This window comes from Sebastes fasciatus, chromosome 16 (genome assembly GCF_043250625.1).
Source record: "Sebastes fasciatus isolate fSebFas1 chromosome 16, fSebFas1.pri, whole genome shotgun sequence".
In the NCBI taxonomy this organism is placed as follows: domain Eukaryota; kingdom Metazoa; phylum Chordata; class Actinopteri; order Perciformes; family Sebastidae; genus Sebastes; species Sebastes fasciatus.
The window spans coordinates 22,529,152-22,550,566 of record NC_133810.1 but is presented as its reverse complement, the minus strand read 5'-3'; the positions used below and the strand labels follow the sequence as shown (position 1 = coordinate 22,550,566).

General features: G+C 41.1%; 1 protein-coding gene across 4 annotated transcripts in view; it reads left to right on the top strand.

Annotated features, from left to right (window-relative positions):
* The first annotated feature begins 4,866 nt into the window (after window positions 1–4,866).
* Window positions 4,867–21,415, top strand: part of ksr1a (kinase suppressor of ras 1a) — a 40,689-nt gene continuing 24,140 nt past the window's right edge. For 2 of the 4 annotated variants that reach the window (XM_074612120.1, XM_074612119.1), the window contains exons 1-2: window positions 4,867–5,444; window positions 18,598–18,738. In XM_074612120.1, coding sequence (XP_074468221.1) covers window positions 5,229–5,444; window positions 18,598–18,738 — 357 coding nt within the window. In that variant the 5' untranslated portion in view covers window positions 4,867–5,228. Of the gene's footprint in view, window positions 5,445–8,885; window positions 9,162–18,597; window positions 18,739–21,415 lie in introns of those variants that run through there. The other 2 variants (XM_074612121.1, XM_074612122.1) reach the window with 2 other exon arrangements.

Here is a 21,415-nt window from a genome sequence, read left to right as displayed (position 1 = left end):
CTTGAATGCTATGATTAAACAACAACACAAATTTCATTCCACACCAAAACACCAGTTGACATTTAAAGCTTAATTTCTGCTCTAGTCATGATAACCCAGCAGAAAGCAAACATGTCTTGTCAGAACAAACTTGTATTCACTGCAGACGGCTAAAGGCTTCCCCCTGAATTGCTATATAGCTCTATAGAGTGGCTGCATGACATATTAAATTGGGACCTTGCTCAACCAGTGACTGCTGCCCTTATGACATGTGAGAAGTGGGAACATTGACACAGACAAACTACATTTAGTCGGTGGGTGAGGGTATAAAAAGGGCACCAGAAATGGTCTTAGCAATGCTCCTAAAATGTATCTTGTGAGTCAAAAAAATTATAGTAAAAAGTACAAAGTTAGTGTCAACATTAAGAATCTAAATATATACAGTACATATACAGTATATGTATATATGTATGTATGTATACATACATATATACAGTATATGTATGTATACATTATATAGCTTCTTAATGTTGAAAGTAACTTTGTACTCTTCATGCACACCGTGTCATAGTTAAGACTTCTCATCATTCATTGTATCCACTTGCATGTTTCAATACATTGAAACGTACAGATATTTCCCTTTCAGTTATGATAACAATATCAATATATGCTATTTAGAGCATTAATAAAACAGTGTGTAACTATGTTTTCATTAGTGTATAATCAAAAATAAATTTTGCACTGCACATTATTTAATAAATGTGCACCCTGGAAATGTCACATTGCATTCACATATAGACCAAGGTACACACATTTCTAATTTCCATGTTTATTTGAATAATGCAATGATTATACATGCATCAAAATTCTGTATCAAATGTTGCAACAAGAGCCAACATGTTTTTTTTGCAGACTGTATAGGGCAAAGGCTCCAGACCTGAAGGGCTGGCTCGTGGAAATCCTGGCCAGCAAAGAAGATGGAATCAGACAGTCCACAGTCTAATTTAATCTGAAGCCGTGAGCTCCGTGCTACGCGTGGTGTCTCGGCTGTCCAATAGTACGACAGTTTAAACGGCTTAAGGGACCGTCAGGCTGGGAAAGGATCATGTTATCCTCCTCAGCTGGGTGAGTCGTGGCAGCAAGCTGTCAAGTGCCTATCTGAACGTTGCTCATGCAAATTTTTTATATGTATATTGCAGGTACTTTTTGTTTCCTGCACATAATTTATTACTGAACAAAGGTCAGTAAGTATCAAGATGAAAATTAACTCTTGGAGCTAAAAGAGGGAACACAAAGTGGACGGTGAGGCACTGAACTGTTTTTCATCAGAGATGCTTCTGTGATCTGTCAAGTGAATGATTAAGTAGTCACAAAGATAATCACTTGTTCACTGCAGTTATTATTGCAATTATGCAATAGGCCAGTGGTTCCCAACCTGAGGTCCATCCCCCCTTTAGGGGCACGCCAAAAATCACAGGGGGTGCGCCAGGTTTTGTCTGCTCTGAGGTTGTCAAAATTAGATTTGCACATGTATAACTAAAATCATAATAACACAATTACTGGATAATTAATACAAAATCCGTATAGAAAACTATTTAAAAAGACGTATTTTTTTGCTACTTAGTAGACCACATTCTGTTTAAACCCAGTATTTGTGCACAGTTGCAGATAAAAGATCAGGCTACACTAATATTATTAGTATTGTACTATTTGGAGAATTAGATTCCAGTTGTAGCTACGTAGAACGGTTTCCTGTGACTCGACTCCTGTGATCGAAACATTTCCAATAAAGTCCAAAAGTCAACATGTATTGAAAAAAGATAGATGAAGTAATTTCCAAAAATTCACATGTTTTTATCTCACAAAATATTCTGCTTCAATCCATAGTTGTTGGCGGTTAGCCTTTCAAAAACAAAATTTTCACTGCAGTCAAAAAACTGCTCACTCACTGACGAGTTATGGTCAATAAAGAGAGTTGATTGATTAAAAAAAGACATTTAATACACTGATTATTTGTTGTTTGAGGATTTTTAATTTTTTTTAGGGTGATGACGTCAGAAAATATATGGGGGGGGGCTTTTCTTACAAATAGGCTGGGAACCACTGCAATAGACGATAAGCCAGAAATATGGTATGAGGTTTAAATGAATGTTTCCTTTAAATTGCAAGGATTTACTTGATAACAGACATAGCTCTATGCCTATATGTAGTATTGTGAACATACTGTATACAACCAATATCAAATATCTTTAAAGCCTTCCTTTACCCTGATCCCACTTTTGCCACTTACTGTAGAGCTGATATTGGCAGCGTTGTTCTGGCATGTCTCTACCAAATCTGTGCTGTTATTACAGCACGACTGAATTTACAAAGTAGTACTGGACCCACAACAACAAATAGTTTAGAAGTTTCTGTGTCTGTTTCATTCCATCGTTGCAATGGTGTCAGACAGATTTAGTTTCATGTCGAATCAGTGTCACATTTCAATGGTATTTACATTGTGTGAGGTTGACTCTGTGGTATACCAAGGTTACTACTTCCTGTCTTTGGTTTCCGCCCTGATCTCTATATGTTACCTTGCAAGGCTGCTGCTGCTACTATATGGACTGGTGCATGTCTGGCCAGTGTAAGATACAGTCCAATTTCCAATGCAATCAGAAGACGAGAGGAGACAGATAGACAGATGGAGAGGAGGAACACGTACAGGGCTCCATGAGAAGTGACTCACATTCCATTGTATAATCAGGGTATATTAAAGGAAGGAACATCGCACCCTCGTTGCAGCAATGAGCCATGTGTGCTGTTGCTTCATGGTTGTGGAAACCTGCACCCTCCTCCCACCCACATACATACATAATGATATGCACTGTCTTCATATGTGGACAAACGATGCAACTCGCCCTTGAAGTTGCAGTAAGTTCCATCACTATCAAGATTACTGTTATTTCTTCATTTTTGGCTCCATGTTCTTGCTCTGGCTGCATTGCATTTGGTGAGGAAATAATAAGAGCACGAGTGGGAGGATTAAGTGATCGGTTTTAATTTGACCACCTCATTTTGTAGTACCTCTTCAGACTTCTGAGGGGTGAGATTATATGCACCAAACAACCAACTAAAACATGTGGTATTAAAGGCCCAGAGCTCTATAGGTGGATAGTACCCATTCCACACCAAACATCACATCACTGTGGAAAGTGCACAGTCTGCATTTGAATGCACACCATGCACACTCAACCACATGCAAGTGGAATGTCAACTATGTGGGCTTGGACTGGCGTAATGGGAAGGGGGCTGTACAGTACACTGATCACAGATTGTACCTTTGATAAAATGCACGACAAACCTGCGGCATGTTAATCATATTGCTAAAAACTCTCTATTATTGCTGTAGGCCTTGTGGTGCATCTCTTTAGCTCGACACAGAGAATACAGTGGCAGTGCATGGCGCTGTGAGTGAGGTGAAAGGTGGTCATTATTCTTGGAGGCCCAAAGCTACTCTGGCATTGCCAGTCCTGCCTCTCCACACTATACTGTGCAATTGTGCTGTACCAGTGTAAGAGAAAGAGGAGTATTCTGGATCCCAGAGTTCCTCCCAGCACCGCTGTAATGCAGATCCTAGCATATTACTTCATTTTACCTTTTTATCTGCTTTGTTGTCACGAAATTGGCCTTTTCCATTTTGACTTGTTACAGCTGGAAAAGCACAGGTGAAATTAATATATCAATGGTGGCTATTACATTTAAAGGACCAGTGTGTAACTGTGTGTTGGAATGAGCCCTTCATATCTATAGGGAGCGGGTCCTCTCCCTGTTGCACAGGACGGACAACCCAAACACTGGCTCTAGAGAGCCTTCAACGTTTTTACATTACCTGAAGCCCACCGTAGTTCTCCGACACGCTTGTGAAACTGCGATGACGTGAGCCGCAGAGTGCAAAAACGTGGTACCGCCAGCCACCTCCACCTGCTCCTAAAGTGTGATTATGGTAAGGATGGCCTCCGAGCGAGGCGAATGGCGTTACCACAGTTTTGCACTCGGTGGCTCATGTTACATTACGTTCAGTCTTGGAAAGGGAGGAGTGAGCGGAGGGGTACCCAGTTGGTTGCAAACTGCAACCACACCGCTAAATGCCGCTGTACCTTTAAGCATCCTAATAAGCCATCCGTGTGCAGCATGCATAATAGGCCTTTTTCAAAGCAGATATTTTTACTTGTCACTGTAGGAAAACCACAGGTGTTACTGATAACAATAACAATGGCTCTGTTCTATTCAAGTGTCCCCGTGTCCTATAAGCCATGATAGTGTGACAGTGAGCCAGCATGAACAATACCAGTATGGAGGACGGAACCTGCCAAAAACAAAAAAATGAATACAAAAATTAATGACTCGATAAATGTATAAGTAAATAAATGTCATTTAATGTACCAAAAGTAATATTAAAAATACATGTAGGCATTAATGAATTGATAAAATGTGACATAAATTGACATTTCTGTTTTATTTGCTTTTTTAATTTATCTTTGAATTAATTGTAATAATTGTATTTATTTATTTATTAATTTATTATTTTTTTATTTTGGCAGGTTCCGTCCTCCATACACCAGCACCTATGGCTGCAGAATGCATCCATAATGAATGATATTAATTACACCTGTGTGTGCTTTTCCCGCTGCTTTGTACATATACTGGTACTAAACACTTTCCTGTAATAATTCAAATGAACATTTCCTTGAAAAAATAATTGTACACAACAATCACTGTTCTTTTTGCTTCATTTGTATGCGTGTGAGCACGCGCACGAGAGCGTGTATAGGGGCTATAGCGTTGAGTGCAGTTTCTGTAAAGCCTAGTGTGTGACTTCACTTCCCAGACTGCACTGCGCCCAGTGATGTTCCCAACAGCTGACAGACGGTGAGAGCCTCTGTCTGCCGGAGCTGTCGGTGGCGGTGGAAGAGAAGAGAGAGTAGCCTGTCGTCGGTAACCTACACGGACCCAAAACACTACTCGAGCGCTGCTGGACTTCGGACCCGCTTCACCAGTCGGGTTACCGTCGAGCATATCGTTTTGAAACAAAAAAAACATTTCTTTTAGCATCCCTAGTTGTCCTGTTTGGGAGCTGCTGGGGGGACATTCACTGTCAGCTAACTTCCACAATAGGGTCGCTGCTGGACTGCTGCTGCTGCATGTGTCTTTATTTGAGCTGAACAGTTTGACTCCAGCCCCTTCACAGCCGTGCCCGATGCTGAGGAATGGATAGTGTGTCTGCTAAAGGTGGGAAGATGGTCGAGAGTGATGAGCAGCCGGAGAGGGATAGCGGTGGTGGCGGTGGCGCAGCGATGGCCGCACTCCATCAATGCGAACTCATCCAGAACATGATTGAAATCTCCATCTCCAGTTTACAGGGGCTAAGGACCAAATGCGCCGCGTCCAACGACCTCACGCAGCAAGAAATCCGCACTCTGGAGGTAACGAGCTTTTCTAAATATATATATATATGTCCCAGCCCCCCTGCTATATACACAGCAGTCTAGTCAAACTGCGGAGTCATGAAGCCTTGTCCGCTATCTATGTCCGCCTCATATAGGCTCAATATCGGCTGCAAAGCGAGGCGCCCTGTCGCTGAGTGTCAGAGAGCTGAGCACATCATGTCGCGATGCATTCAGGTGCAGATGACTCCAACGTAATATTCATGCTTTGCCTTCATTATTTTTGTAGAAGATTCCCCAAAAATGCTCCCTTTTATTAGTGTGACCTCTTTCTCTATAGGTGGACATATTTAGTTCACACAGCACTGTGCTGTGCAGCTGAATCCAGCCTGGCCTAATAGCACACATTCAATAATCTTCATATAGCCTAATTTCTGTTATCGTGTATCTGAAATGTACGACGTGTTCCATGTGTTTATCTGTCCCCCCCCCCCCCCCAGCCAAAAGTATGCAGGGATGATGATGCATGATGTACGCGCTGTTTTTTCCTGCATCTGGATGCAGATTCAGGTTCAGTCGTGTTGGGGATGACTTGACATTGCTTTTGCGCAAAGAAGAGCCATGGCTTTTGTAGGGCCTCAGCATATCCTACTATATAGTAGGCTAGAGGCAGCAGTGTGATAGAGAAGTCATGCCTGGTTGCATGCAAGCAGCATCAGCAAGAAAGGATGCACTCTAATTTCTGTCTCAACAAGCACCTTGCATATTTAATAAAAAAAAAAAGCTCATAAAATTTAGATGCAGATTTGAAAATGCTCATTTTTTAAGCAGCTACACCATAATAAGTAGTGCCTTTTATAGGGCTGCACAATTATGGCCTAAATGATAATCACGATTATTATGATCAACATTAATATCACGATTATTTATCAGGATTATTCATGACAACATATTTTTATTGCACATTCACATTAAAATAAATGGAGCACTATTTTCACTTCCATGCTGTGCTACATTCCTGCTAAGGTACAAATTAGGCCTGCACGATGTTGGAAAAAACTGACATTGCATATTTTTTTCTGCTATATTTATTGCAATATGAAAAAATTCAGGAATGTTCACCCTACCCCTTTTTTAGCTACATTTTAAAGTTGCATGCTTCATTCTGGTGCACTTTGAGAACAGAATTAGCAACAATAAGAGCTAGATAAACAATGTTATGCTCTCAATTTAATCATAAACACATTGATTGTATAGATAATATCTATACCCAAAAGTGAAGCCAAAACGTCTCCATCACTGGCTGGTGGGTAGCTGTTAGTTTAGAAAGCGCTTGATTTGATATGCTGCAGCGTTTTCTATGAGCAGAACGTGCATTTTAAATGTCAATATCTCAGGTGATCATGTTCATTTAATTGTGGGAAGCCAAAATTGTGATCGCGATCAATATTCAATTCATTGTGCAGCCCTAGTACCTTTTTTAAAAATTGTAATTCCTATCATTCCCACTATGTGACTTATAGTCCTTTTCGTAGCAGTCAGTTTTAGCTAAGGCCTGCACGTTTCCACCCATGGGATGTTTACAGTCACATACTGTTTTTGTAATATTTCTCAGCTGCAAGATGACTGAAGGAATCATGTCATGGAAAGTCCAGCTTCATGTTGTTAGTAACAATGCCATGAGGGGGGACAACAGGCCCTGCTTCTGCTGAGGAGGGTGATGGGAAAGACGGGGTCTGATACAGTACATTTTGAAGAGGCGTGGAGTTGGGAAAAGCAGGTTAATGCCTACAAATGTCAACTTGTAGACTAATGTATCTTTGGTATAGGCTCCTCCCGACATCGTAGAGACACGATGGATGGTAAATGGCTTTTTAGGGGCCTCAGCATATCCTACTATATAGTAGGCAGGCAGCAGTGTGATGGAGAAGTCATGACTGGTCGCATGCAGGCATCAGCAAAAGGATGCACTCTACTGTCTGTCTCTAGCCTTTCAACCATCACCTTGCATATTTAATAAAATGAAAGATGCAGATTTGAAAATGCTCTTTTTGAGCAGCTACACTATAATCAGTAGTGCCTTTTTTATGTAAAGTGTTATTTATCTTTTTAAAATATAATTCCTATCATATGTGACCTATAGTCCTTTTCGTAAGGGTAATTTTTAGCTGAGGCCTGCACGTTTCCACCAATGGGATGTTTACAGTCACATACTGTTTTTGTAATATTCTCAGCTGCGAGATGACCAAAGGAATCATGTCATGGATAGTCCAGCTTCATGTTGTTAGTATCAATGCCATGAAGGGGGACAACAGGCCCTGCTTCTGCTGAGGAGCAGAGGGGTTTGGTGTGGTGGTATATATAAGGCTGATACACAGGGCCAGACATATAGGCGGTCGCCTATAGGCACAACCTTCTGGGGGGCACTGGTCGCCCTCTAATAAAAAATAGGATTAATAATAAATGCCAGTGGAAAGAAATACACTTTTCACCCCTTTCTCAAACTAACTTAACTGCCCAGCCACACTTATTTGCACCAAAAGGGCTAGAGCCAGCCCTGCTGATACAGTACATTTTGATGAGACGTGGAGGTTAATGCCTACAAATGTCAACTTGTAGAAGCTAGACTAATGTATCTGTGGCATAGGCTCCTCCAGACATACTAGAGACATGATAGATGGTAAATGGGTTTCCTGGCTCATGGTTTATTTAAGCGTTATACCTTTGGATAAAAGGAATATTCACTCCCTGATTGGCTGCAGGCTATCAATTATCCATGTCTTGTTTTATTTCTTTATAACTGAACACCCCGCGAACAATCGCACCGTCGCCCCTAAAAACAAATGTTCCAGAAAGCTCCCGAGCGTTTAGTTTCAGCCTCGCAGACGGAGACGCAATAGCCCGGCTGAACTGGTTTTCAAGTGACCTTCAGAATGGTCAAGAAGCAACATAATTTCCAATGTTACTTTGGCATTGTTCGCCTCAACAGGCCAGGTAGCAACAGCAGCACAAAAGATCTATTTGTATTTGTGAAGGTACAATAAAGTCTGCAGGAACAAGATATACCTTCGAACAAGGGAGATATAACAAAGCATCCTATGTTTTATCCATTTTCATAATGCCTACAAAATAATTTGGTTGGTCCTTAGCTGGCTGCCAGGCACGAGGTGCAAGTTGGCAATCTACCGTGTGGGAACACATTTTCACAGGCTCAAGTAAAGAAGCCCGGCATTAAATGAAAAACTCAAAGTATTAACTGATATAGAAACCAGACCAGATCAGTTTGTCCGTTTTAGCCCCCTGCTGCTTTAGTGCAATGAGTGTGAAGAACATAATCTTCTGCTCAAAGTTTGTAAGAAAGTTCAACTCTTCTTCATCCGTTGCCATGCGTACTTCGTCATCGCGTGGAACAGGACGTGATGTGGCAGAGTACTTCCTGAGGTATACGCTGTCTTTTTTAGGTGCATTTTGCACCGGCATTGTTCTCCGTGACAATGGGCAGGCCGCACCGGTCGGTCGCATGTTTCTTAAAACTGCTCTGAGGTCTCTTTCCTGTAGTTAGAGGCCGTTGTGAAGGGGGTATCCCTGAAAGTCAGAATGTGTAAATAGTGGGTTTTCAAGTTAGCTTTGCTGGTTTGTGGTTTAGCGTCCTTAGTAGGATCAGAACTAGGAAGGAACCTTTGATTTGAAATCACCACTTCCTGCAGTGGACGTGATGAGAGCCTTACTGTTTTTTAGATGCTGAACTGGAAACAGGTATAGTAGATGCTTACTGGTTTACAGCACAGCTAAATATAGGGGTCAGTGGTGCATTTATGCACATTGTATTTAATCTTACTTTTACTGATTATAACTGTGCTTTTGTTTCAGTGGTCAAACTGTTTCTGCTATTCAGCCTTGCCTTACATTACAGAGTACTTAAAGTTGTTTTGATTGTTCTAAAGTAAAGATAAAATGTGATTATAATTTGACTTCTGAGAACATATGAGACGCAATGTCTTAGGTCACAGCTTATTACAAAACTTTTCGAAACTTCCCCTGAACTGATCATTTGCTTTTGGTCTCATTATGCATCAGCAGAATCTCTGATTCATTTTAGAAGTTGAACATGATTTTTAGAAACGTTTGTCGGGCAGACCTTTATAAGTTTCAGTTGCGTTTTTGTCGTGATTTGTAAATAATATCATGGTTTGGTATTCTTGTTTTTTAATTAATTTTGAATTCTAACATGTTTTACCGTCACACTATTCTTTCTCACTTTCTTATTTTCTTCTTGTTGTGTGCCATAGATAGGGGGTGAGTGGATGAATGCTGTTCATTGATACTTAAATACTTAATTATCACACGAGACTTAGATTCTTGGAAACTACTTTACTGTCATGTAAAGAAAGAGAGAAGCCACAACTATTTAAACAGAGAATTGGATTTCAAAGAAAGCGACGGAGAGGACAGTCATGAAAATACCTTCAAATTTCTTCAACTTCCAAGTGACAATACAGTGGCTGCCTTTTGTCATGTCCCATTTTAAAACCCATATGACATTTTAAACAGTAAATGTTAGAAATGTGGTCAAGTCTACCATCTTCATAGTTGCTGTTCTTTAGCTGTCTTTGACCTTTGAGCACCGTGTGAGGGGACACGAGACGAGGGGATTTCTCAGTAAACATTTATTAATAAGGCACTGTACCAGTTTATTTGTCACAAGCGCATAACCATACATAAAAGCTCTTGTTAGATTTTCTTCCAGTTAGTACAAAATAGGGCTGCACGATTATGGCCAAAATGATAATCACAATTATTTTTGATCAATATTGAGATCACGATTATTCCTAGATTTTAGGGACACTATATAGTTATTGCAGTTTCACATTTAAATCAACAGAGCGCTGCTTTTACTTCCATGTTGTGCTACATTCAATCGTCAACAATTCTAAATGTTATCCTTTTACTTTATTTTTGTCATCTATAGTTATTTGCAAAAAAACACCCAATTTAAATGATTAGGAAATAAATGATTGTATTTTTATTTAAATATTTGCTTTGATTAAAAAAAATCATGACATTAGTAGTTCTAATTATAATTTATAAGCAGCTTAGAGCTAGTGTTAGGAAGTTAAACAGGTCATAATTCTCTCTCTAATATCTATTTTATGTTGCTGTGAAAACATTTCCTTCAAACAACTGGATTTATTCAAGATTCTCGCCAAAAACTACATTTTACAAATTTACATTTGAACGCATCATGATAGGGTTAAAATTTACCATCGCCCAATATACATTTTTACCGAGTTGAGCTTGATTGCACCATAATGTGTGCTGTGCTGTCGGCAGACGAGCCGGTCACTGTGATTACTCTGAGTAGCATCATGGGAATGAATTATAATATAATAAGTTTCTGATTAAGTCAGTCGTTCAAAATATTTTAAGGTTGTTCCTCCACGGCCTATTTTGGACTTGCAGTTGTGACAAATTGCAGCTTTATGTCTTCTTCCCTCACGCTGAAGATCTTCCACACCAACAACATGTTTTGTGTCTATGTGACGTTAGTGACTGTGCCACTGTGTGCCACTGTAAAACCATCACGTGGCGGCTGCACATGTGTGTCTGACCGGCAAAAAGTTGGATATATGAATATGAGACTGATGAAAACCAGCAGGCTTCGATCGGCTGCTGATTGACAGTACATCTCTAGCTGTTAGTTCGATTAGCGTTTGATTCATGCAGCAGAGTTTTCTATGAGCGGAGCATTTTAAATGTCAATATTGCAGTCGATCATATTCATTTACTTGTGAGAAGCTGAAATCGTGATCGCGATTAAAACTCGATAAATTGTGCAGCCCTAGTAAAAAGGAGTTTGAATTGCCTGAAAAAATCTGGTGATTGCAGATCTGGCTCTCCATAACATTCAGATCAAATGTTCATCATCACTGCTAAGATGCCAGGTCTAGATGCCTTTTCAACAAGCTTTTTTTTAAAGTGGAGCTTGCAGGGCATTGAGCGCTGTCTTCATCAGCAGTCTTACTTCCTATGTCTTTACTGGCATACCATTTGGAAACCACCATCTTGCCACAATTATGCACTTTCACTTCTTGCTTTCAGCCCTCCTTGAGATTTCATTTGGCTCAATAGTCAGCAGATTCTAATCATAGATTCAGGCGGACTTGATAGACCAATATGATTCCAAACTCCAGCCAGTATATCAGGCGCTGTGTTTCAGACATGCACAAGACAAACTCATCTCTGTTGTGTCTGACCCATTGATGTGAGAGGTGTACAACATCCCCCGCCATGATCTTGAAATTCTACCAAGCATGCTAGCTGGCTCGCAACTCCCACACCAGTGTCACAGGTGATCACATGTAAACCGTTCTGGAGCAGCCGGCTAGACATGATGGATGTCATTACTACTGAAGCTTTAAAGCACCGTGAGGTCAAAGTAGTTGTCACGCTCGAGGTGCAAACGGGCATATTGCACCGGAGGGCCGCCAAGAGAGGCTTGAACTCACTTTATACTCTCATTGAGAGAGCTTTATTATTCCACTTGAACCGTGTGTGTTTTTTCTGCCTCTGCCAGTGAGAGGATAATGATACTGGCCTCTCAAATGGAGTGCTAACTGGTACTTCACTTTTCACATGTTAATCCCACTCACCTGCCTCTCTGGTAATTTTTACTGTAGCTTTTTATGTATCCCTGACTTTTGCTTTAGCAGCTTGTTTGCTTTCATACAAGTCTACATGATGGAGACACTTAAAAAACATCCTGTAAATAGAACACAAGTGCTAATGTGCTGTGTTTTTACATAATCTTAAAACAAGTGCGCAAGATATTTATTCATTGCTGTAAATCTTATCTTTTTTTAATCACTGCTCTCTGCAGTAATGATCAGCAAACAGCTAAAGCGTCACTCTTGTTTTGTCTCCTCACGGTGTTGGAGAGCGTTTGCAGTGCGCTCGTGGTTGCGAGCTGTTGTGGCTGCATCTATATTTAGACATCTTTCTTCCTACGCATTTTCAGGGTTGGTTGTTAAATAAGAAAATCAAATGACGCGCAAAGAGCTCTGTGAGAGAGGGGAGAGCAGGGAGGAAAAGGGGAGGGGAGAATCAAAGCCAATCCGCTGGGCTGCTTCTTTTGACATGACAACCGCTGTGTGTGAGTGTGTGTCTGTCGGAGGCCTAGGAGAAGACAATGGAGAATGTCGTTCACATGAGAGTGTAGAGGAAACACAACTCTAGCGGCTGTAGCAACGCCAACCCTGTCTCTGTTTCCTTTTTTGTGTGTGTGTGTGTGAGTGGTGTAGTCAATAAGAATGGACTGCATGGTGTGGAAATCAGGAGGGTTGAGCAGTGTAGGCAGGCCTTAATCTATTCTTGAACTGACTCAGGATGAGTTGCATTACATCCTGTAATTTTGAGGTCTGCTGCTACTTCTTTTGTGGAAATGGCTTGCTCCAAATCACAAGGAAGTTAGCACGGTGTGTGGTTGTAAATGGTTAAATTTGCAGTTGCATGTTGTAGCTATATATACTGTATATTATCTACGTACTACATGCGTGCTATGGTTCCACATACTTTTGTGTAAATAAACAGTCGTATATATCTTTTTGGACACGCTGAGCAGTAATTTACGTCGTCACTTCCTGAGAGCCTCGTTGCCGGTTGGAGACGTGTAACCATGGTAACCCGTGCCAATGTGACCGAAACGACGATTTGTGGGAATCAAAGTCTGAATTAATTGTGGGAATGCTGATTCAGATTTCTGTATTTCCAGCAATGCTTTGCAATTAATTTCAGCTGTCAGCATTCACACTTTTCACGTTTTCAGCAGGAAATGCATTTTGTAGTTTAAAAACGATATATTCAGCATGTTGAATCGGCGGTGGAGCCCGTCAGTGAGAGGAATCACTCTGATTGGCTGTTCAACTTAAACGAATCAGTGCACGAGAAGAGAAACGGAAGTGAGGAAAGCAAGCAATTCAGTAAAGTAAAATTTTCACTATGACATGGCCATCTGGAATTAAGCTAAGTGGTGAGTGAAAGTGGTGTGACAACAGCTTGTATATCCACCATACTTGGTCTTCCGGTTACCCTTTTTGAATGATGAATACAGACTACCTCCGCCCGCTGGTGTGGAGAGGTATTTCCTCTCATGCAGGCGCAGAATGTCCGTGCTGACTGGCCGTCGGCTGTGGTCTTTGCGGTGTGTTCAAAGGCTACTTGTCGGCCAAGACAAAGGTCATGTGAGACGACACAACAGTCGGCCTTCATCGCCGCTAGTTCTTTGATGTCGGGTTGGTGTGGGTGGGCCTGTTTGTGTGTAGGTTGTAGCCAGGGACATACACTAACCTTGCACAACCTTACTACAGAGAGTTGGAGGCCACTCTATCACCTCCTCACCCCCCCAGCCCCTAGCCCAACGAAGGGGTCAACCTGCACTGGTGGTAACAATGATGGAGGAGGGGCGGCAGGCCATTGTCTGTCAACCATGTACATTCACCCCCCCCCCCCCCCCAGAAGTCCATGTGACCTGGCCTCTATATAACTAGGCCTGCCTGGCTCCATTGTGCTTTTGACATTTATGTGAGGATAGAATTGTGCATCAGCCATTAAACGTCAGTCTGCTCAACACAGTGTTCTTGCATGATCCTGTATAAAACATGCCCTTGAAACCAGTATTAAAAGTAGCCTTAGATTTGCATTATCTTTCAGCTCCAGTGCTACTGTTGCTGCTGTCAAACTCCATGTTGACTAGGACACTGACTGGAGCTGCCACCAGTAACAACAGGAGCCTACAGGCGGCTACAACCAAAGGATCCCTGCTCTTGTTGTGTCCCTTTGTTGCTAATAGTGATACTATTGTGTAGAGATATGATTATTCTGCTAAGCATAGGCGCAGTTTGAACTTTAAGGTTGGGGGTTCACAAAAACAAAAAATCTAGAGGAAATGTGATGTGTACGTAGAGAGGTCTAATGTATTGGGATGCGTGTAGCCTACATATTACAATCAGTTTGATGTTTGTTTCTATTTATTCCTGTCGCTCGCTTTGAAAGCGCCGCAACTGACGAGGAACGGCTGATTTGTGAAGTTGAAATGAGGAGTTATCTGATACGATGCCTCCTCATTTCACTACAAGAGATCGCCTGAAAATTTACATAGGGTACTGTTGGCTGTATTGTATATCATTTTCTGAAAATATCACAATATAAAACCTGTTTTCTCTTTAAAAAACACAAACGTCAGAAGATAAGTTCTTCTCCTCTAGTCTGATCTTGACCTGCAGTGAGCCCCCTGAACCAACGCAAACTGTGCCTGTGCTGCTAAGCAAATGTCTGTCAAAGGCATATAAGAATGCCTGGATTTTGTTTGGGCCTTTAATGATCAATAGCTAATATGACACAAGGCGTAGGAATGCTTCACCGAGCCCGTTCCGACGGCAAGAAACGTGAGCGTTTTCAGTCTGTGAGAAACAAATTGACCTTCCTGTGCAAATATCATTTTCTGGGATAGAGCGTCGTCTCTCAGTTCTCTGATACTATCCTTCGGCAGGTGCGCCAAAAAGTGTCCGTGTCAGCAAGAGAGCCTTGATAAAAAAATAATTGGAGCAGTGGGATCTGCTCCCCGAGTCTGCTGTGTCAGGCAGGCAGGCAGGCCGCTGCTGGGACTCCTCTCTCTCTCCCCTCCTCTCTGGCGGCTGACACCACTGGCTGTCACTCATCTCCCGGGCCGTTGCCATGGTGTTGTTTAGCTGCGCTGACAGGTGGGCTCTGACGCCATTTCTCCTCCTCCCACCTCCAGGCCACACGTCAAACGCTGCTTTCTCCACTCTGCACCAAAAATAATATGCAGGGGGGGGGCTGTCATTATCTGTCGGTTTGTTGATGTTCTTGACTTTGCTATCGGCACACATTACTGATATCAGTGAGGGACTTGTGTATCTCTACCCACCTTATTTATTTAGGATGGTAATGGGTAAAGTGAATGCTCTGCATGTGACCGGAGATAAAAACATGTTATGTTGCTACTACAGTTATTGTCCAACATGATGACATTTTGTATGTTAAGACGTATTGTGTCTGAGCTTTGTGTACGGGAAAATCCCACTGAAATGTTGCTGACGACTCAGAAGAGGGGTTGCTAGGTAACCTGACGTCACAGGACTGCACTAGTGTATAGGGGGTAAAACAGGAAGCTAGCTCGTTATTAGCCACATCGAGTAGAGGCCTCTCACTGCTGGGCAATGCTAGTCCAGAAACAATTCAGACACTAGATGAGAGCTCTTTATAATCTGTGAGGCTCAGAGTGGTGGTTTGTAATGGATTGCATAGAAAATGTGTCACAGCTTCACATTGTTCAGTGTCCCGTCTACTTGCATGATTGGCTACTAGTACATTTGCATGTGTGCTCATGGATATATCGCTCTATCTATCTCTCTCTCTCGGGGGGGGGGGATTAGGGCGTTACAGTTGCTCTTGTATAAACAAAGAAATGCAAATAGAAATAAAGGAGTTTGTAAAATGTAAATGATGTGCGTAATGCTACAATATGTACATAATGCTACGATATAAACACAATATATGTTAAGAAATATAAGTAAGTACTAAAATTAAAAATAAGAAAATGATAATTTGCTTTAAGACGCATTAAATAACCACAGTGCAAATAAGTAAATACGAAAATGCTGAGAAGTGGGATCTATTAAGTGTGTTATAAATATAATATATGCCAGAATGGTATAAATAAGAAATTAATACGAATATTTCTTCAAATGTACAGTATAAATGCAGTATTAATGACAGTATTGCACAGTTGAATTATTGCACAAATTATTGTACAGTTGTACAAATGTGTATAAATGACAAGCCGAGCGAGCTGCCTATTTCTTATTGAGCTCGAAAGGGAAGGTCAAATGCATGCAACTAAAAGGAGGTTCAAACAGCAGGGCACCACATTACACCACTTCAATGTTTGTCTTTTTATATATGTTTTTATGCTTTTTGAGAAAAGATTGTGTAGGCAATGACATGCATTTATTTTCCTCTGGACCAATCAGCTTTTATGACATGGTCTGGCCTGTAAGATTTTGAAAAATCACATTTTTATCAATTTACATTCAATAATGCATGCTGTTTTATTATTTTATAATACTCTTGAGTGCGACTGATAATAGCTGAGTAATTGCAGCACTGAAAAGCTGCAGTCAGACTCGACACGGAGAGCATTTACTCCCTTTCCATCCTCTTTCATCTCCGTGGCCCTCAGTGGAGAGGCTTTTGTTAGCTGCCTTTTTTACATCCCAAGGCCACACTTTTACTGAGAGCAGCGTGGCTGTATGAGTTTCTGTCTGGGTTGAAGAGTAGTGGATGTGTCACGGAAGAACGTTGAATGAGCTGGGAAAAGACGCTCGCTCCTCATTGTCGCTCCGGCACTGGAGAGGTGCGCAGCGGGGTCGAGAGCTTGCCGGTGCCGCACACAGCTCATCTGAAGGTGCTGCTGCCTGCTGTAATGGACTCTCACAGATAGACGGCGAGATAAGGAGACACATTATACGGCAGTGCCGGGCTGCACAACGCGGGCCGCTGCAAGCCAACACCACGGTGTTCATTGTGATACTTACTCACAGGACCACTGCACTTGACATTGGCTTTGAAAGTCTCACAGCTTTTATATGTCGTTGAATATGAGTGTGATTTGAGATGGTGACAGGTGTGGCTTTCGAGCACAGCTGGGTTCTGGGATGTTCTGGTAATGTTAACTGATGCGTCATGAGACACTACAGCAAAGGTCTTTTAGTCATTAATGTGCTGATTAGCAGATGCAAGCCTCAAGGGGAAGATGGTAGGGGGGGTTAATGTGCGTCAGTGAGCTACTACCCTAAGCGTTGTTCTTCTTCTTCCCCTCTTCATTCACTCCCCCTGCTTCATCAGCATCGCCACCAGATACAAGTGGAAGGAAAGCTCACAAAGGAATATTTTTATTATGGCTGTCAATTGATTAAAATATTTAATGACGATTAATTGCATGATTGTCCGTAGTTAATGGTGATAAATCACAAATTAATCGCACATTATTTATCTGTTCAAAATGTACCTTAAAGGGATTTGTCAAGTATTTAATACTCTTATCAACATGTGAGTGGGCAAATATGCTTGTTGTATGCAAATGTATGTACTGTATATACTGTATTTATTATTGGTAATCAATTAACACAAAACAATGACAAATATTGTCCAGAGGCCCTCACAGGTACTGCATTTAGCATAAAAAAAATGTAGCATAAATTTGGAGCGTTACTAACCTCTTTCCCGACAAGCTAGTATGACATGCTTGGTACCAATGGATTCCTTGAGTTTTCTATTTTCATATGATGTAGCTTCAAAACTGAGCCCGCTACAACCTATAAATTGCGTTAATGCTTTTAAGAAATTAGTGGCGTTAAAATGTACTTGCGTTAACGTGTTATTATGGCGGTAACTTTGACAGCCCAACTTTTTATGGCATTTTTATGGCATAGATGCATATTTTGTGACTAAAGTTGCATTTCCACTCCATGTTTTTTTTTCAGAGCTGGTGATGAAAAGAGAGCCCAGTGCCTCTGAAACTAGCTGGACAAACTGACTGGTCATATGGCACTTTTCTTCCGTCATTATGTCACCGACCGAGCTGCTTCCTCTTTCCAAATGCACTTGTTTTGCTGTGCCAGCAGCACCGCAGATGCTCTCATTAGATGACCAGCTCATTGTTCCTCTGCATGATAATAGCTGTTCACATCTAATTAACTTGTGTCTTGTGCACTAGTGGGGGCACTGGGAAATCGGGTTAAACAAACACTGGAATCGTTAATGCAGGTACATCGAGTTCAGTATGGAGTAATGCATGCATCAACCTTTATTCTATTGAAGAGGCATCTGCTGATGGAACATATATAGTAGTTTGTGTCAGCTGGGATGATGAATGTAAGATGTAATGTCACTTTTGTAGAAGCAACAGTAGTCTGTAGTGTTACTGCTCCAAAGAGCTACTTAGTCTGTGTGGTATTGCAGTAAAACCCACATACTGCATAATTTCTGTGTCATCTCACTGCCAACAATAACAGAGGTGTGACAGTGAAGGCCTGTAGCTCCTAGCACGCTGTGAGTCTCCCCCCTCTAACCTGCCCCTCCCATCTGAGCAGTGTTTCTCTATTGCTCCCTGCAGGTGAAGCTGATGAAATACATCTGTAAACAGCTGCAGTGCAAGCAGAAAGTACCAGAGACGGAGAGGCCCGAGGCCCTGGACAGCTACCCGCACTTACGAGACTGGCTACGCACCATCAACCTGCGACCAGAGCTCATCGAGGTAGGTGTTGTTGTTTTGTGTGAATATCTCTCTCTCTCTCTCTCTCTCTCTCTCTCTCTTTGTCTCTCCGGCTTGGGTGACTGTGTTTGTGTCACATTTATGAGGATTCAGTATGTGTACACAGTCCTCCGCTCACATGTGCATGAGGAATACTCGACCAGTGACCATCAAAATGTCTTTCTAAAAGAGGACCTCCGTCATTCTTATCATCATGATATTTTAAGCTGCAAACAGTAGCAACAAATCTGAGCATGAACTGATTAATATTGGGGGGGAAAATAAAGCTTTCTTCCACAGTTTTTTCATGTTTCATGAGACTGCTCACTTTATCACTCAGGCAAGATTGGCTAAAAATCTAGTTCTCAGCCTGACATTTATATCTCTGTGTCATGTTCTGAGGAAGGAGATTGCCTTTTATTCAAGTGTGTGAGGAATTTCTACATGAGGAAAGTCTCAAATATCTTTAAGAGAGGTTTTTACCAGATTAATTCTGTCTTTATTGGAGTGGAATATTTGTCGAAATTTGTATGTGAATTGAAAATATCTAAGTGCGTTTAATTCTTAAACCCTTGCTGCAGATTCCAAATGTACTGTATTGCTCAGTCTATTAAAATTCTTTTAATTTGTATGCCCGTTGTAATGGCCCTCTTATATTTTCTTCATAAGGATGATAATCTCTTTCTGCAGATGAGAGAAGCACAGCTGACTGTAATTTTAAGCTGATCAGCAAATAATAAATGCGACATTGTGTGTTGTCAGTCGTTGTTAAATTGGAAAGCTCAGTTTAGAGTCAATCTATGAAAATGATGTGATGAATGACACCAAAAAGCAGCACTAAAGGAATGGTTCAGGTGTTTTGGAAGTGGGGTTGTATGAGGTACTTCTCCATAGTCAGTGTAGAACCTACCTTATAGGTTAGTTTGTTTGTGTTATTGTGGGATTTTTGGTGAATCCAAACTAACCAAAGTCCCACAATAACACACAAACTAACCAATTGAGGAAGCAGTTGACCAGCAACTCCTCTGTTCTGCGAGGTCAAATTACAGTTTTTTTTCAATGGAGTCTTGTGGCTTTGGCAAGAGCATAGATAATGCTTTAGTTCCCGTTGGAAACATAGACTGTATAGCTGTCTCACAGCAAGGTAAACTAACGAAAATATTCTAAATATTGTGTATATTTAAACTCATGGTGGCAGTGTTGGCCTTGTGGGAGGTGACTCTTAGATTAAGAGCCTGAGTTTAGTAATATGTTTAACATGTGTTGGTCCCCGAGTAGAACACAGACTCTCCCTCCAACTGACCTCTTTGTTGAAATGCGAGGGCCCTAACAGAGATATTTCCTACAGAAAACACCTTCATCAATACATTTGATATGGGGCTGTCAAAGTTAACGCGCTAATGCAAATTTGTTTTGACGCCACTAATTTCTTTAACGCATTAACACAACTTTCAATTTTCAGGTTGGAGCGGGCTCAGTTTTAAAGATAGAGTGAAGATGCTGGCATCATATGAAACTAGAACATTTAAGGAATCCATTGATACTTACTAGCTCGTCGTGTAGGAGGCTAAATAACGCTCCAAACTTATGGTAAATTGCGAGGAAAAATTGGCATGGCCATTTTCATAGGGGTCCCTTGACCTCTCACAGCGAGATGTGAATAAAAATGGGTTATATGGGTACCCACAAGTCTCCCCTTTACAGACATGCCCACTTTATGATAATCACATGCAGTCAGTACACTGACAGCTGTTCCTGCCTGTTGGGCTTGAGTTTGCCATGTTTTGAGCATATTTTTTTATGCTTAATGCAGTACCTGTGAGGGCCTCTGGACAATATTTGTCATTATTTTGTGTTGTTAATTGATTTCCACTAATAAATATATACATACATTTGCATAAAGAAAGCATATCTGCCCACTCCCATGTTGAGAGTATTAAATACTTGACAAATCTCCCTTTAAGGTACATTTTGAACAGAAAAAATATGCTAATTAATTTGCAATTAATCACGATTAACTATATCATGCGATTAATTGTGATTAAATATTTTAATCGCTTGACATTCCTATTCTAAACATACTAAAAATCAAACATTTCTCTCTGTCTGCTGCTAAAAAAGAGGTTATTTTTGATCACGTGGAAACTACTTTATCTTGTTCTGACTTCTGAGATAACAGCTGGTTTGAGATCCACTATTAAAGATAGTATTGCGTTGCACTAAATATGCTCATGCCTTTGCATAAGGAAACAGTGTTAGCAGTTGAAGTGCTCTTTACTAAGAGTGACTTCCACTTCTACTTAAACCAGCACCCAAAAACTTTGCACACCTGATTAAAAAAACCATCAAATGCACGCATTTCCTTATTCTGCAAGTGTAGTGCGATTCTCATTCCACCATGATTTGTTTGATTTAGTTGTAATTTCCTCTCCTTCCACCGGTTCCCCTTCCTGCGAAGCTGTAAACTCTCTTAATCCCTCTCTCATCTACTGTATGTTTGCATTGTTCTTGTCTGTTTGTCTTTTGTTGTGTGACCTAACTGTAACCTGCTTATTTTAAATGTTTCTGCTCTTGTTATTCTTTAATATGTCCCAAGCTAGTGCACGCTTTTTGTTTTGCTTTACTGCACTTGTTCCATATCTGATTATTTGTCTTCTGTTTTGTCATATCTGTCATGCTC